We start from the raw sequence: 17,339 nt of genomic DNA, 5'->3' as shown, positions 1-17,339 counted from the left end.
AGACGCAGAAGCTGCAGGGCAGGTCCTGGGAGAAGGCATGGGAGGGTGGCGGCTTCATCCTGAAGGTCATTGTCATCGTCCCTGGGGAGGAGCTGGGGCCCTCTGCAGAGACAAGGCCTTTAGTCTGAGTGGTCTCACAGCTCTGGTTTGCTTTTTTTCATCACTTTGGCGGTAAAGGTAGCCATAGATCTTGCACGAACTCCCCCTCTTCCTCCTCCTCCCCTTCTTCTTCTTCCCCCTCCTCCTCCTCCCCCTCCCCCTCTCCCTTTCCCTCCTCCTCCTCCTCCTGTAATAATAAAATATACACAACATAAAACGTACCATCTTAGCCATTGTCAAGTGCATAGGTCAGTGGCTTTAGGCACAATCATTGTTGTGCAGCACTCACCACCGTCCACCCACACAGTTCTTTCATCTTCCCAAACTGAACCTCTGTCCCATTAAACACTCTCTCACTCTCCCCCAGGCCCTGGCACCCACTGTCTACTCTGTCTTCATGTGAATATACTTAATGCTATTGAACAGTGCACATAAAAATGGCTAGGATGGCCCTGGCCAGTTAGTGGTTAGAGCATCAGCCCTAGCACCAAAAGGTCCTGGGTTTGATTCTAGGTCAAGGGCAGGTAACTGGGTGCAGGTTTGATCCCTGGCCCAGGTTGGGACCTGTCAGTAGGCAACCAATTGATGTTTCTCTCTCACATCTATGTTTCTCTCTCCTTCCATCTCTCTCTAAAAGTCAATGGAACACAGAAACCCCTACCTGAAACCTATATGTTCATGCTGACCAATGTAACCCCAATCAATTTAATAAATATTTTTAAAAAGTCAATGGAAAACATATCCTCAGGTGAGGATTAACCAAAAAGTAAAAGTAAAAATAAATGGTTAAGATGGCAAATCTGATGTTATGCGTATTTTACTACAATATATCTTTTTAAAAGTACATCTTCCCAGCTAACCTTCTAAACCCTAGGCTAAGAATCCCAGTACCCATGGTTCTTTCTCCCTCTCCCTTTGTGTTTTAAAATATTTTTCTCAACTGTAATCTCTCTCGTCAAATGGGAACCTACTCAAAAATTCTCTGATGACCCTGAGACCCAATCTCTACTGGAGAAATAGGATCTGTCATTTCACACCGAGCACCCGGATGGGTTTCCACCTACGCTGCCTAGTTAGGCATCAAATTCTTAGTCCTGCACCTGTGGGCGGCAGATTCATTAATATGGAAGTGAGAATCACTCAACAGACGCCCATTTTGTTAGGAATATTAAGTTTCAGGAACGAGGTTCAGGGGGAAAGTCCTCTAATGCAACTGCCCTTGGAAATGTACACTGTGAGAATGTTCAGGTGTGCTGTGACGCTGCAGAAGGTCAGTGGTGGCTCACTGTGCAGGACATGGGGGGCAGGAAAAGGGTCTGAGTGAGAAGTGCATATTTGTGGAAGCAAAGACACATGACAATAGCAGAAGCAAAATGTGAGACAAAGGAATTATCCCCGCTAACAGCACGGGGGGTGAGGTGGGCGGAAGGGGGGCTGTTTCTTAGGGTGACTGACTGCCTTTATGTCTCAGAAACATCACAGGGTCGGAACCAAAAGAGACTTTCTCAAGGCCGTGGCACCGGACTGCAGTGACGCTCTCCACCTGTGGAGCCTGCTGCCTGTATTGCTTTGGCCATTTTTGTTCTGCTGGTAATGGTAGGCTCCCTTAATGTAGAAGTGACCGGCTGCCTTGTGGCATGGTAAAGGCCCTGAATGCCCCTTCCAGGGCTATACGGGGGTTAAATCAAGAGCTGAGCCAGGTCAGGGAGGCAGTTCTAGAGAATCAGGCAGCAATAGATTATTTGCTGTTGCAGCATAACCACGGTTGTGAGGACTTTAAAGGAATGTGCTGTTTTAATCTTTCTGACAATTCTCAGTTGATAGAACATATATCCATGATCCTGCATTTGGTGTATTCCATCCCTGGGAACTGCTTTCAAGGCAGAAGCAGATGTGGTCCAGCAGGATGAGACTCTTCATCTAAAACTGATCTCATAGATATGAGATTGTAGAAATAGCAGTGGGGAAATGTTAGGGGCAAAAACAGAATATTGGGGACTTAGCTATTGATACGGAATTTTTGGACTGGAACCCGGATTCTCTGTCCGCCGGAATCGAAGAATGAATCCACAGACATAAAGTGGTATAGCAAAGGTGGAGATTTATTGAGGAATAAGTACAGACTCCCACATGGGGAGAGGGAAAGAGTCCCACAGAATGGACTCCCAAGTAGGGAGAGGGAAAAGGGTCCCACTGAGTTTCTCTTCCCTATGGCTTATAAAGGTTGCAGATCCTGGTGCCTTGATATCCCCTCTGATTGGTCACTAGTCCCTTAGACTGGTTACTACAGTAACTCCTGGGCTCAAAGGTCGAATCTCACATTGGATATGTGAGGTTCTCCCCTGCCCCCCCTTCCCTATCCTATCTAATAAAAGAGTAATATGCAAATTAACCATCACTCCGCTACACACAAGCCACGCCCACCAGCCAGTCAGGAGCGAGTATGCAAATTAATCCCAACCAAGATGGCTGTAGCCATGGAGTGAGCAGTAGGCTTGGGTTTCCCCAGCAATGGAGGAAGCCAAGCTTTCCACACACCCTGACAGGCCCAGGCCTCCACTCAAGGCTACAAATTTTCAATTATAGAAGATAAATAAATCCCAACAAAAATGGCTGCAGCCATGGAGCAAGCAGGAGGCTTGGCTCTGCTCAAGGCTACAAAGTTTCAATTATAGAAGATTAATAAATCCCAGATACCAGGGCCTCCACTTGGGTCTCCAGGGGGCATGGCTGGCCTACAAACCACCACAGGCCCCTCACCCAGGCCACCCCATGCCCCAAGGGAAACCCCACCCTGACCCGGGATACCCTTTAGGACAAACCAGCCGGGCTCCACCTGTGCACCAGGCCTCTATACTATCTAATAAAAGAGTAATATGCAAATTGACTGTCACTCCAACGCACAAGATGGCTTTCCCTATGTGGTCAAAGATCCTGCCCCCATGTGGACACAAGATGGCCATCACAAGATGGCCAGCAGGGGAGGGCAGTTGGGAGGGACCAGGTCTGCAAGGGAGGGCAGTTGTTGGTGATCAGGCCAGCAGGGGTGGGCAGTTATGGGTGACCAGGCCGGCAGAGGAGTGAAGTTGTGGGTTACCGGGCCTGCAGGGGAGAGCAGTTGCGGGGGGACCAGACCTGCAGGGGAGGGCAGTTAGGAGCAAACAGGCTGGCAGGGGAGCAGTTAGGCATCAATCAGGCTGGCAGGGGAGTGGTTAGGGGGTGGTCAGGCTGGCAGGCAGAAGCTGTTAGGGGCAATCAGGAAGGCAGGCAGGCGAGCAGTTGGGAGCCAGCAGTCCTGGATTGTGAGAGGGATGTTCCATATTGGAGAGGGTGCAGGCTGGGCTAAGGGACACCCCTCTCCCCCCCCCCCCCCCCGTGCACTAATTTCGTGCACCGGGCATTTAGTTGTTTTCCTATTCCCGTTGGGCTTTTTTCTTCTCCTTCTGAATGAAGGGCTTCCTTCTCTTTATTTTGTAAATATAGACCTTTTGCTGTTCCCAGCTTCCTCATTCTATGGAAGTATACCTTCTGCTGCTCTGCAGCCCTTGCTTTCCTCCATAATCCCCTTAATTTCCAAAGTTTCTAATACTTCCTAAACCTGTCCTATTTTACCCCCAAAATTCCTGTTTCACAATGGTTATGGGAAATATTAATCAGGTTCTGTTAACCATGACTGCTTTGTGTTGGTTAAAGAAAGGACATTCTGACCTGGCTGGGAGTTGTACGCCCCCAGGACCTGGGAGTCAACCTTGGAATCATTCTCATTCAAGAACTGCCGCCCTAACCGGTTTGGCTCAGTGGATAGAGCGTTGGCCTGTGGACTGAAGGGTCCCAGGTTCGATTCTGGTCAAGGGCATGTACCTTGGTTGTGGGCACATCCCCAGTAGGAGGTGTGCAGGAGGCAGCTGATCGATGTTTCTCTTTCATCGATGTTTCTAACTCTCTATCCCTCTCCTTTCCTCTCTGTAAAAATCAATAAAATATATTAAAAAAAAAAAAAAGAACTGCCTATTGTCTTGGAAAGATTAACAACCCTGCTCCCCAAACAATGGAGTCTCACCCAGCCTCCTACTTCCCCATGCCGGTAATCCCTACTTCCCATGTAATCTCTGTCCTACCCTACATAAGCAGCTGGCTTATGGCGGGGCTGCAGAGTAGATTTTTGTGAATGGACCTGCTGCTCGCCCATACTGCCAACAGTATTGGAATAAATGCTCATATATGATTTTTTAAAAAGTTTAAATTAAAAGACTAAAAGTTTAATTTTGATAGATGAGAACATCATAATGTGACCAAATGTATGAGTGTCCGAGTAGAGTATATGGGGCATTATCCAAGGCGTCCCTTGAGATAAACTTAACCTTGCAGGTATTTGAACATTAAGTAGTTGCTAGTGAAGAGACTACTCTAAGCAAGCAGGATGGAGGGTAGGCATTATCATCTGACCTTATATTGATACTAGAGACCCGGTGCATGAAATTCATGCACGGGGTGGGGGGGGGCGGCGGTGGTGGTGTGGTGTCCCTCAGCCCGGCCTACATCTTTTCCAATCTGGGACCCCTTGGGGGATATCCAACTGCCGGTTTAGGCCCGATAGGGATTGGGCCTAAACTGGCAGTCGGATCCCTCTCACAACCTAGGACTGCTGGCTCCTAACCACTCGCCTGCCTGCCTGCCTGATTGCCCCTAACTGCTTCTGCCTGCCAGCCTGATCGCCCCCTAACCACACCCCTTGCTGGCCTGATTGATGCCTAACTGCTCCCCTGCCTGCCCAATCGCCCCCAACTTCCCTCCCCCGCTGGCCTGATCTCGCCCCCAACTGCTTTCTCCTGCCAGCCATCTTGTGGTGGCCATCTTGTGATGACGTCATGCATGACACCACCTAGGCTTTTATTATATAGGATAATTAAGACTGCCGGAGGAATTACGTCACACAAAAATATGCAGTTGCAAATCACACAGCACACTTTATTGCTCACAAGGTTCCTGGTGCCATGGGCTCAGACTTAATGGGGTCCCCAGGGAAGAGTGGTGTCCTCTGCGGGCAGTGGCAGATCCTCTTTGGTGGCTGACTGTCTGGTTGGGTTCAGTCAGCGGGAGGAGGGCAACCGAAGTCTCAAGATCGGAGGTTTGGCTGTTCTTCTGCCATCCAGCGTGGAGCAAGGCAGTGTGGAGTGTGGATCAAGAGAGGATGATCGTTTTTAAGCCTGTTCTGACCCACGGCAGTCCAGGTGGCTATCAGAAACTTACCTCATCACACAAGTGTTAATCAGAGTACAAGCTGCTTATCAATCACAGTGTCACTCAGAAGGTGTCTATCAGGTTTACATACATCATTCCTAAGGGTAGCATTCAGCTATGGTCTTATCTATATGGTGCAGCTAGGGCTTGGCCACAGTGGTCATTCCCTGTGCTTTTTAATATTTCACACAAAATAATTTTTCTACATTTCCCATAACACTCTTTAATTATTTTTCTATTGCTATTACATTGTAACACTCTCTACCTATTTCCTATCATTATCACTATTACTATGACAATGAGGAAACTGTCTTGTGAAGAGTAAATGTCAGTGGAAGTGCCCCACGCTGGAGTCCATGTGATGGTCTTGTTTCTAAGGCCTTTAATGTAAGATGCTGCTGATCTTAAGATTCACTGTTATGGCTGAAAAGGGAGAAATACTGTCAATTAGACTCTCCTGTTCAATTTTTATTTTATATTCATTATAGTTACTGATGTTGGTGAGGGACACCTGGGCTCAGTATGCTACAATGTTTACTTTTTCGTATGTTTGCAAATTCTCAAATGTTCTGTAATAAAAGAGGGGTTCTTTGGGGATATAGATCTGGGTATATAGACTTGAGTGTAGAATTTTTTTGCTTTTCTTTTTTAAAAAATATATTTTTATTGATTTCAGAGAGGAAGGGAGAGGGAGAGAGATAGAAATATCAATGATGAGAGAGAATCATTGGTCAGCTGGGGATCAAGCCCACAGCCCGAGCATGTGCCCTGACGGGGAATCAAGCCATGTCCTCCTGGTTCATAGGTCGATGCTCAACCACTGAGCCATGCTGGCTGTTCTGCTTTTCATTTTAAAATAGTTGCAATATTTTCATAATTTTAGCTTTCATTTTTTAATGCAATATTATCAACTATTTTAATTTTTTAATTAAATTTATTTTTTTATTTATTTTGAGAGTGAGAGAGAGAAACACTGAGATCAGTTGCTGCCCTGACCAGGGATTGAACCTACAACCTGGGTACGTGCCCTGACGGGAATCCAACTCACCACCTTTTGGACAACTCTCCAACCAACTGAGTCACACTGGCCAAGGCTTATTTTTAAACTAATTATTTACGTTGCAGTTCTGGCCGCATTGAAAGTAATGGCCTTTTTCCTGGAAGCAAACTATTCTGAGTCCTGAGGACTTCCTATATTGGGTTTTGTTTTTTAAAACAGTGGCTCTCAAACCTGGCTACCCCCGAGGCTTCCAAGGCTGCCCAGACTTGAGTGGACTCTGGTGGTGCTCCCTGGTGTGGGTGCCCCTCCCCCCAAAACACCCTGATGGACTCAGAGGAGCAGGTGGCTGTGGGCGGGCCACCAATTTGCCTGTATGTGCCAGGAAAACAGGGTCAGCAGCCCGACCCAGCTGCTCCAGTGCCAGAGGGCAGCCCGTGTCCTTCCTCTAACCTCCAGAACAGAGAGAATGGAACATTCTAGAGTCTTTACAGCTGGGGGAGGAAGTGGCTAAGTAGGAACACGTCTAGTTCCTCTCCAGCCCAGTCTGGCTTCCTTCTCTGTGTTGTGTTTTTGTTTTCCTATTCATGCCCGGTGCTGTGCGCTCTGTCATTTCTGTGGACACTGAATGGTGATAACCCAGAAACACACGACGGCTGCCTCAGAGGAGAGAGAGCAACCTGGGTTCTTCCCAGCCCCCACCCCCATCCCCATCACACAGGCTTGTTGGGGAGCTGCTCTTAGCCAGGCTGTAACTGTTGTCAGGATTTCCCACAAAGCCTACCACGTAGGAAGCAAGCAGCCAGACCTGGGTGGAGGGGAAGGTGGGGACCCGGTGTGTGCTCCAGGGGCCACCCGCTCATCCACCAGGCCTTTCCTTCTGGAGGGCTTAGGGTCTGCCGTGGTTGAGGGGAGACCTCACGGGGCTCCTCTACAGACAGAGTCCTGGGGTCCCTGAGCCCCACCTGCTCAGGTCCCTGGCGCGCAGGGTTAGCTGGCTCCACACAGGGTCCTCCTGCCTCGCCACCCACCTGGGCCCCGGCGCACTCCCAGCACCAGCGTCCTGGGGGCCCTGGAGCTCCCCGTGGTCAGGCACGACTGGGGGGCTGAGCGGGAGCAGTAACAGCCTATGTGATGCGGGAACCCTGAGAACCCTGGGCGGCTGCGGGCTTTGTCCCCAGAAGAGCCGCCCACCCTACCCCGTGAGACTCCCGAACTTCTGATCCTACTCCGGGGTGTCCCCTGGGTCAGGATGGGGCCCCGACTCCGCCAGAGAATGATCGCGTGGGAGGACCCTGGAGTCACCTGGGGGCCGCTCCCCTGGTCCCCACGAAGGGTGATGTCCCCTGCCGGCACACCCCCTTGTCCCCACTAGAGGGGTCCCCAGGCCACGCGCTGACCGCGGGGCGATGACAGGACTCCCTCCTCCGCTCCCGGTGGCCGAGCGCCGAGTCTACATGGCCCTCGCCCGGGGACATGTGGGGACCGTCCACGCGGGACCCTGCCCCGGAAAAAGCGGCTCAGCCAGGCAGGCATCTCCTACCGCGGGCCGGGAAGGCGGCCGCGCTGTGTCCGCCCCCACCTTTCCGCTCCGGGTCCCCACCTCCCCGGCCCGATTTGCTCTCTAGGACCCGCCGGCGCCCGTCCCGGCAGCGGTAGGCGGGGCCCTGGCATTGTGACGTCACGAGGAGGCGGGGCCAAGGGCTCGGACCGGCCGACTGACGGACGCTGGCCGGACGGGCGGAGCCGGCGCGGCTGGTGAGGCCCCGGGCGGGACCTGCGCTGCGCGTGGGACGGGGCGCGGGGCGGGAGCCACTGGACGGGTCCCCAGGACCGATCCCTCTCCGAGACTGAGTTCCTCCAGACCGAGTCCGCCGCTCCCAGGGCCGTGCGTCCGCGCCTTGACCCGCAGCGATGCCCCTGCGCGCGCCCAGGGCGCCCTGAGCGCGCGTGTCCGAGGCGGGAGTCGCGCCCCAGCTGGGAGTCCCGCGTGCCCCCGGGTGTCCCTGCGGAGCGCCGCCTCCCTCTGCTCGAGGCCCGGCCGCAGCTCTTTCCCTCTGCTCTCCTGCCAGGCTCCGGCGGCGGCCATGTGGGGCTGACAGTCAGCGCGCGTTCCAGGAGTCCGAGGAGCGGAGGGGACGCGGCCAGGTGGACGCCAGCCCGCTGGCGGGGCGGCACGGGGCTTGGCGATGGACGTTCAAGGCTTGGACTGGCTTCTGGTCCCGCTGCACCAGCTGGTTTCCTGGGGGGCGGCGGGGGCCATGGTCTTCGGAGGGGTGGTGCCCTACATCCCGCAGTACCGGGACATCCGGAGGACTCAGAACGCCGAGGGCTTCTCCACCTACGTGTGCCTGGTGCTCCTGGTGGCCAATATTTTACGGATCCTCTTCTGGTAAGTCAGGGCTCTCCTACTGTGGGGCTCCCTGAGAGCTGGCGTCCTCCGAGGAGGCCAGGGGTGGAGGTGTTTGTACTTGGTGAGAGGGAGGCGGTGAAATGGATGAGATGGTTTCCCAGGGAAAATGGTGGGGTCGGAGTGGAGAATCTCACTGTGGTCTCAGGTCTTAGTGTTCACGCCTTGTCACTCAGGTGTTTTGTCAGTTGCTTAGCCCCAGGTCCCTGACCTCAAGGAATTTGCATGGGGGACCAGGGCAGAGTAAACAACAGAGTAAATGAACCTGAGGAACAAAACGCAGTGACCAGGGGGAAGGACATTCGCTGGCCAGTGAAGCGCTCAGGAGGGGACATCTGAGCCTGACGGAGCTGTGCTGGGGGCCGCTGGGGGCGGGGCCACCCGCTTCAGCTTTCTCTGTGGTGTGGGGTTTTGTTTATTTTTTGAATAGGAAGTCCACTTTCTGGCGAATACTTCAGAGGCTATTTTTTTCTTGCTCCTCCCAGCCCAACTTCCTCTTTTTGTCATTTGCATTCCAGTAAGAAACTTGAAGTTAATTTTAACAGTTGCTGAAGACAGTCATCGTCGGGAGGGTGAATGTTCAGAGGAAATGGGAAGAGGTCTCATAGCTTCATTCTAAGGTTTCCAAATCTGGAACGTTGCCTCCGTCGGCAGGAAGGCTGCTCAGGGGAGGCCTGGTGCCCAGGGGAGGAGGAGGACTTCAGGTCCCTTGTTTTGACTTTGGGTCACTGTTTGAGTAATCATGCTCTTTTGCTAATTGATTTTAAGCCAATCGTATTGAGGTATGATTTTCATTAAATAAAATTGCCATTCCAAATTCGATGAGTTTTAATGAACAACCCCCCCCCCCACCCCCAAATCACCATCATAATGAAGGTATGAATGTCCTGAGCCTACAAGTTCTGTCTGCTCTGTGCATCTGTCCAGCCCAGGCCCCGGCCTACTCTGATTCACTTTTCCTTGGTGGTAGTTTTGCTCCTGTCTGGGGCTTTTTAAAAAGCCGTGAGTCAGTCACATCTTGAGTCTGTCACATGGCGAGCCCACTTTTCAGGGAGGGGTAGCAGGGACTTATTTTTGTTTAGCACAAGTTGAAAACAGCATTTTGAAGATTCCTCCTTTCCCTTTGCCGAGGGGCCTCGAGGCGGCGGAACACCTTGCTTCCCTTTGCTAAATTGACCTGAAGGCTAAGCTTGAACAGGAGCAGATGAGACATAGTGTCTGACACTGTTGTTGACTGAGCGCCTTGGACCATGGGATGGGGTGCTGGGAGCCGGGCCCAGGCACGGTGTCAGGTGGGGGGCAGCGTGCCCTTTATTGTGGAATAAGTTTTCTCCAACTGTGGCAGGAACTACCAGAGTTGGATTACCTTATGGGAAAATAGTTCCATTTAGAGGTCTTGCCCCTCGGTATGCTTGTCATTCAATACTGGGAAAAGAAAACAGACTATACATACCTGGTTTGGAGGAGTCAGAAATTAAACCAGCTTCTTGAAGGCTATCTTGTCAGTGCCTCTGGATGTGACTGGCATTTGATGTGTTTGGACCCCAGTGTTCTCTCTTCACCACAGAGCCTGAGTCTTTGAGAAAGTCTTGAGCTCTCTCCTCATGCAGCATAGGGCGCCTTTATGGAATTCTAACCTTGGCCCACTGGCAAGTCTATTTCTGTACATCTGATTGGTCCTTTCCTGTAGAGTCAGCATCCTGAGTTGTCCTGGGTCACTTCAGAGGCGGTGGGTCACTGGCTACCGTGTGAACACACACAGCTGCCTGCAGTCAGCGTTCTGGAAGGCTGAGGAAACATGTGAGAAGAAGGGAGGGCTGGCCGAGGTGCTGGGCCCTCCTCAAGGAGGGGGTGCGTTGGCCTGGGGGTGCACTTTTCTGCATTTCACACCAGCAGAAGGGCAGGCCTCCATGTACAACTTGTCCTGCACCTCTCTGCCCACCTGAGACAACCACCGCTCTGAGGGCAAAGCAGTTGCTCCCTTGTATTCCTCTCACTCCTGTGCCCCTCCTCAGGCTTCCTGGGTTAGTTCGCAGTCCGTTTAATTTAGCAGATTTTTGAGGGTTTCCCATGTGCCAGACACTGGGCTGGATGCTTCCGTTGGCACTTTGGTGGCAGCACTGTGTGGGTGGTACCATACACACCTAGGTGGTAGGTGGTGGGGAGGGAGAGCACAGGTCAGGGGCTGTGGCAGGCTCCAGGCGAGGCGGGAGCTGGGTCCACACCAGAACAGTGCTGCCGTTAGCACCCCTGGAGGGTCCCAAAGCAGGCGGGGACCACAGTCCTCGGAGCTCCAGTCCTCCTGGGAAGACCTGAGAGATTCGTGGTGCCGGGATGTGAGTGGCTCTACAGGAGGGGCTGACCACACTATGCAAACCCAGGTTTCTGAGACTTGGGGAACTCCTGTGCCCTTATTTCTCACCATCCTTTTGCAAAACTAGCATTCAGCAGATCCTACTCCATAACACGCTGATGTACAGGATTTGGCCTTTGTGGTATTAGAAGTCAGGACAAGGACCAGCTGATACCTTGTACCTAATGTTTGCAGGCTGGTGATTTTGTAGAGATGAGGGGGAAGGAGGGGCCAGGGTGCGTGGATGGTGCTTCAGAGCCTCATGCGTTTATGGAGGTAGTTCTCAAGCCCCATCCCTACTGGACGAAAACACTGTATCAGAGATGCAGTAACATTGTTTTGAAAATGCACCAACACTGTATTGAAGATTTGGTGACCTTGTATCAGATATGTGGTAACATTCTGCTACTAATGGCCATAGCACTCAGGCCACACAGAGAAGTAGAAACACAATTTCTCTTCCACTTGATGTATATATTTTGTTACTTTTCAAAAAAATATATATTTTATTGATTTTTTACAGAGAGGAAGGGAGAGGGATAGAAGGTGAGAAACATCGATGAGAGAGAAACATCGATCAGCTGCGTCCTGCACACCCCCCACTGGGGATGTGCCTGCAACCAAGGCACACGCCCCTGACCGGAATCGAACCTGGACCCTTCAGTCCGCAGGCCGACGCTCTATCCACTGAGCCAAACCGGTTTTGGCAATATATTTTGTTACTTTGAGAGGTAGAGAAGGGTGTTCCCTGTAGAAACTTTCGCTTGGACTTGACAGAGCATTGCACGTCCTCTGCAATGTGTGTTTCCCTAGGGGTGAGACAAGTGTACGCAACAACCAGGGGAGAACTCGCTTCGACTGGCTTCTCTGTAATAGAAGAGGCTGTGCCAACCCACATTCTCGGCAGGAGAGACAGTGCTGTTGTGACATACCTGCCAGCACAGACTATATTTAAGGAACAAAAAGCATTTAAGGAAGAAAAAGTTTAAGTAATTTCCTAAGTAAGAAAGGTATCTTCCTATTTTGTTTAGCTTTAAAAAATTATTAGTGACGTTGAACTTTGTTTCATCTTTATGTTGTCCCTTGTGTATCATTTGTGGAGAGTTGTGCTTTCGGAAATGTTGTCTTGCTCAGCCATCCTGCATCCTAAAATCACTTAAGTGCTCACCTGTGCTCCATGTCACTCATGTTAAATGGTCTCGTTTTCACTGTGAACACTGAGTTCGTGTAGATTTGATTCTTGGTGTGTCGTGTAAGGAGAAGCGCAAACTTGATATTTTCTCCACTGTTTCTCTGGTCACTCATTGTTTCTGCTGAACATTTAGAAAGCGGAACTGGCCCCACATTGCACGTTGTCAGCCTTATAGCTGGAAACGGGCTTGGTGGGAGGCGTCCCTAGTCTGACTTACTTTATGTCGATGCCGCCTGCTCAGTCTAACATGGGACCTTCACTGTCCCTCGTATTACCTTCACCTATGGCTGAGTGGATCTTCTGGATCCACTCAGTAGCCCGTGGGGACCAGTTCTTAGAAATGACTAGAAATCTCCTCCAGCAGCCTGAGGGGTTATATCTGCAGCGTATAGAAGAGAGGGCTTGAGGCCATGGCTCACGGAGGCCAGAAGCCTGGGGGCTGTGGTGCGCAGGAACCAGCCCCTGGCAGACCTCCCGCTTCTGGCTGGGGAAGTCCCTCGGACCACCCTTTTTCCCACAGCACCTTCTCCTCACCTGGGCCTGGCTCCTCCGCTCTTGCTTTCTCTCCCCCAACACCCCACTCCAGTCAGTGCCCCAGCCCCTCTGCACCCAGCTCCGTCCTGTCCGTCCCACGTCCCACCATGGAGTCTGGAGCCCAGCACTCGCGGCTGCGGGGGAGGTGGCTGTCCGGCCCTGGTGGGACCTGGGCAGGGAGTGTGGACCAGGCCCCTGGCGTGGGCGTCCTCCTGAGCCACGGTGTCTCACCCCCAGGTTTGGAAGGCATTTCGAGTCCCCGCTGCTCTGGCAGAGCATCGTCATGATCATCACCATGTTGCTGATGCTGAAGCTGTGCACCGAAGTCCGCGTGGCCAACGAGCTCAACGTCAAACGCCGTTTCTTTGCAGGTGGGTGATCGGCAGCTTTGGTTTACAGCCACTAAAACAGCAGAACGTGTCTGTAGGTGGAATGGGAGCCCCTTCGGCTCAGCATCGTCCCAGCGGCTCGTCTCACCGCATGACGCTGTAACTGATGGTGTGTGCAGGATGGGACATGACTTTAGACTTTATCATGTGAAACAGTCCAAGAGGATGGTTTCTTCCCTTGAGTGTGGGCGAGCTATTACCTGGTCCTAACGTTCTACTCCTCACTGGGGTCTCGCTGCCTGCGGAGCCTGAATGGGACAGAGGCCCGGTCAGCGGGCTCCGCTCTGGCTGGACCAGGTCAGGAGGACTTGGTGAGAAGGCAGTTTTATCTCTGACTTTCTGCGAGGCTTGTGTGCAAAACCATTTCCCCACAGCCGCGTGCACTGGGATCTTCGCACATGCCTTGTTGGAAACGCCCCCCAGCCAGCACTTTGTGGTGCAGGTGACTCACCGCCTGGGTGCACGGGCCTGGGCAGCACGGACTGCAGGCTCAGCCCACGCCGCCGCCAGACTCTTTGGCTCTCGGAGCGAAGACTCGCTTCCCGTTTCTGCCTTTTCCTTTGGAGAAGCGCCTTCCGGGCTGGCTTCCTTGTTTGAATGTCAGCCTGGTGGGCTTCTCGTGCACAAGAGGGTTGATGCTGACTTCTGGGTTTCTTGTAATTACTAGAAGCATGACAGCTCGCTCTTAGTTTGGGATGTCTGTGGACTCGGGTCTTGCTTGTGTTTTTGTTTCTGGTGGTCACCTTTCCCCGTGAGTGGTTCCTCCCCTGGTGTAGCTCCTATTTTGTTTTGTTTTTGTTTTTTAAATATATTTTTATTGATTTCAGGGAGGAAGGGAGAGGGAGAGAGAGAGAAACATCACTGATGAGAGAGAACCATTGATTGGCTGTCTCCTGCACGCCCCCTGCTGGGGATCGAGCCCGAAACCCAGGCATGTGCCCTGACTGGAAATCGAACCATGACCTCCTGGTTCATAAGCCGATGTCCAACCAGTGAGCCACGCCGGCCAGGCTGGCATGTTTTGTGCTTTCTCCCCATTGATGCCATTCTCTCCTCTGCAGAGCCGTCCCCATCCCCCTGTTGTGACTCGGTAAGTCACCCCAGAGCCGGTGCTGACTGTGTAGCTGGTCTTGCCTAGGAAGCAGGGCTCAGGGAAGAGGGCCCGTTAGGAGGAGAGGCACTGGGCCCTGAGTCTCTCTTGGACAAGGGCTTTCTGCTCCCACGGCTCCTGCCCCTTCTCTCTGTGATCTGTGTCCCTTGGAACCTCATCACTCCCTTGGCACTGACCTCCTGGCTGGCTGCAGAGGGGCAGTGTGGGGTGTCTCAGGGCAGCCCGGCCTCACACAGGAGGGCGGAGAGGCCGTGTGTGCCCAGGCTGCACGCCTCTGCTTCTGGTTCTGAAACCTGAGAGCAGGTGTGTGGCCTTGTCTGAAGGAAGTAGTGCGACATGTAGGCTGCCAGAGGTAGCAGGTGTGCGTGCCTCCGGGCCACGCGGCCTTTGAGCTTGGACATTTGTGTGACCTCGCTGAAATGCAGGCGTGCCTCCTCAGCTTGCACGCTCCCCTTCCCTTGGGCTTTGCCAGCAGGTCTTCACGTTGGTGCAGGGGGGGTCAGCGGGCACTGTGAGCGGGACGCTGTGCCTCGGGGGACCTCCCTTAGAAGGCTTCTTGATGAGTGAGAGGGATGGTGGCCGTCTGATCACTCCTCTTGATTTCCAGGGTTCTATGTAGATTCTTCCAAAAGGGATATTTCTGTTCTGTTAACCGGGCTTGAGTTAAAACAGGCTGGAGTCTGACCTGTAACACGTGAGCAGATGGGCATCTGGGAGGCGTCACCTCCTGTGGCGAAGGGGCTTTGCAGATGTGGTTAAGGGGGGGCCTCGAAGGGGCTTGTCTGGGTTGTCGGGTGGGCCCGATGACATCACAGGAGAGGAAAGGGGAAGTCCTGGTGGAGATGGACGGACAGATGGACGACGGAGGACTTGACCCTTGCTGGCTTTGAGAGTGGGGGAGGGGCGTGCTCTCGATGGGAATGGCCTTCACTTACAGCCAGCAAGGACAGGAGCCAGTCCTCTAGCCACAAGGAACTGAATTTTGCCAACAAGTTGAATGAGTGGAACCGAGTTTTCAGGAACCTGCATTTTGGGCAGAGCTTCGCAGGGGTGGCCCTGACACTCATTCATTCTCTCTCTCTCTCTCTCTCTCTCTCTCTCTCTCTCTCTCTCATTAGTCCTTGCTCACATGTCTGGGTGGGTGCTGGCTGTCGCTGGGACCTCAGTGGGCTCTCTGCTGGACCGTCCACACGTGGCCTCTTCACGTGGCCTGGGCGTCCACACAACATAGCCCAGGTTTCAAGGGGTGCGTTGGAGAGAACTGGGTAGATACTGTGTCTTTTTGAAGATCTAGTCTTGGAAATCATAGTGTCCCTTCTGCAGGGGTGTGGCCACCCCCTCTCCCCCAATTGGGGACATGGACAGACACCCCTCCTGGTGGGGAGCAGTGAGGACGGAGGAGACTGTGGGTCTGGTCTGGAGTGGGTTCGGGGCACATTTGTGGCAGGGACAGCATTGTTGAAAACATTTCTAACCTCTGCCTCCTCCAGTCTGTCCCACACAAAGAGGTTTTTCTAAAACACAGATCTGATCATGTCGCTTTCCAGCCAAGAAACCTTAGGTAGCTTGATGCTGTGCAGGGAGGAGTCCGATGTGGGCTGTGCCTCTTCCCACCCTGAACCCCGACGTGCCCCTCACAGTCCTGCCCTGCTGCGCCCTGGTGTTCAGCACGTGCACAGCTCTGCTGGGCTTGGGCTGATCTGGCCTGGACACGGGAAGGGAAAAGGCTGTTTGCATCTGAACTGCATGGGAGCTAAGTTGAGTTCTCACCTGTCCCCACCCCCTCCTTACCCTCCCCGCTCCCTTTCAATGGTGAACTTGGTTTAAATAAAAAAAATAGAAGAAAAAGCTGAGGAAATCCACGTGACTCTGGGTCGTCAGAGCCCGGACGATCCAGGGGGCGGTGCAGGGGAGGGAGGCAGGTGAGGCGAGGGGCCGCAGCCTGTGTGGTGCTGTGAAGCCCTCCTCCGCTGTCCCCCAAGTCCTGGCAGCTGGGCTGGTATTTGCTTTTAGCTGTTCACTTGCCAATTTCCATTTTTAGGTGAGTCCACTGCCTGGGGCAGATGACACAACCTTTGATCCACCTCTGCTTTGTGATCACAGTGACTCCCTGGAGTCCTGCTCTTCTGTTTAACCACCTCCCACCTGCAGGGACCCCACCGGCTGCCTCTCTGCCCCCGCGGTGTCTTCCGGGGTCTTGGACGGCTGTCCCGGGCAGTGCACCGTCGGGAGGTCTCAGGTGGGAGTGGGCTGTTGGCAGGGGAGGGGCAGGAGCTGGGTGCCTCAGACTGGAACCATCACCCCTCTGTCAGCACCTGCTGGGCTGGTCACCTTGGTGGGATGTAACATTGTCTCCCTGCTTCTCACCGGCGTGTGTTGAGCCAGCTCCTGGGGAGTGTCTTCTGAAAACAGCTTTCTCAAGCAGCCCTCTCGGTGGCGTTGTGATCCTGGGGCTGGGCGGCGGCCTCCCGCACACTGCTGAGTGTCTGCGGAGCAGAGGCAGAATCTGGTGACGGCAGACGCCACCTCCGACCTTAGCAGGCAAATGAGAGCGGGTGACGTTTCATTATTTGGCCCCAAATTTCCTCCCCCTATTCCAAGCACTTATTTGGAAAGAGGGTAGGTTCAGAGAAAAATAGTCCAAAGGTAGACTTCCTGATGCACAGACACCCAAATCTACGGTCTTCCTGTCCCAACGGTTTTAAAAGAAAGAAGTGCAAAGAGGGCCAGAGACACAGCTGCTTATCTGTGTTAAACCCGTCTGTTTTGTCTTTCCTTCCTTTCTGTTTCTCTCTCTCTTTTTAAATGTAGCTGCAGATAATAAGGACGAGGAAGTCAAAGTGCCCCCCAGGCGGTCATATCTGGGTATGTACCACCCTGCATGAGGCCGCTCCTCACGCCCGTGTGTCATCTCATGGCAGCTTTGTCCCGCTCTGTCATGTCTGTCATCTGTGCTTGCACCCTGACCATGCATGTGACTCATTTTACCAAGTGTGGCCATGACTCCCGTACA

General features: G+C 53.0%; 1 protein-coding gene and 1 long non-coding RNA gene across 8 annotated transcripts in view; one reads left to right on the top strand and one right to left on the bottom strand.

The window, feature by feature from the left end:
- Nucleotides 1-5,041: 5,041 nt before the first annotated feature.
- On the bottom strand, nt 5,042-8,217 carry LOC129150854 (uncharacterized). Its single transcript, XR_008557607.1, has 2 exons — nt 7,643-8,217; nt 5,042-5,763 (listed from the first exon to the last, which is right to left on the bottom strand). It is a non-coding gene; the product is annotated as an uncharacterized LOC129150854 (long non-coding RNA).
- Nucleotides 8,102-17,339, top strand: part of SLC66A2 (solute carrier family 66 member 2) — a 26,820-nt gene continuing 17,582 nt past the window's right edge. For 4 of the 7 annotated variants that reach the window (XM_054723741.1, XM_008160315.3, XM_054723744.1 and 1 more), the window contains exons 1-2: nt 8,102-8,729; nt 13,064-13,197. In XM_054723741.1, the coding sequence (XP_054579716.1) occupies nt 8,527-8,729; nt 13,064-13,197 (337 nt within the window). In that variant the 5' untranslated portion in view covers nt 8,102-8,526. Of the gene's footprint in view, nt 8,730-10,449; nt 10,548-13,063; nt 13,198-17,137; nt 17,192-17,339 lie in introns of those variants that run through there. The other 3 variants (XM_054723740.1, XM_008160309.3, XM_054723742.1) reach the window with 2 other exon arrangements.

This window comes from Eptesicus fuscus, chromosome 12 (assembly GCF_027574615.1).
Source record: "Eptesicus fuscus isolate TK198812 chromosome 12, DD_ASM_mEF_20220401, whole genome shotgun sequence".
Taxonomy (NCBI): Eukaryota; Metazoa; Chordata; class Mammalia; order Chiroptera; family Vespertilionidae; genus Eptesicus; species Eptesicus fuscus.
The sequence above is the reverse complement of the archived record's forward strand: the minus strand, read 5'-3'. Positions and strand labels throughout refer to the sequence as shown.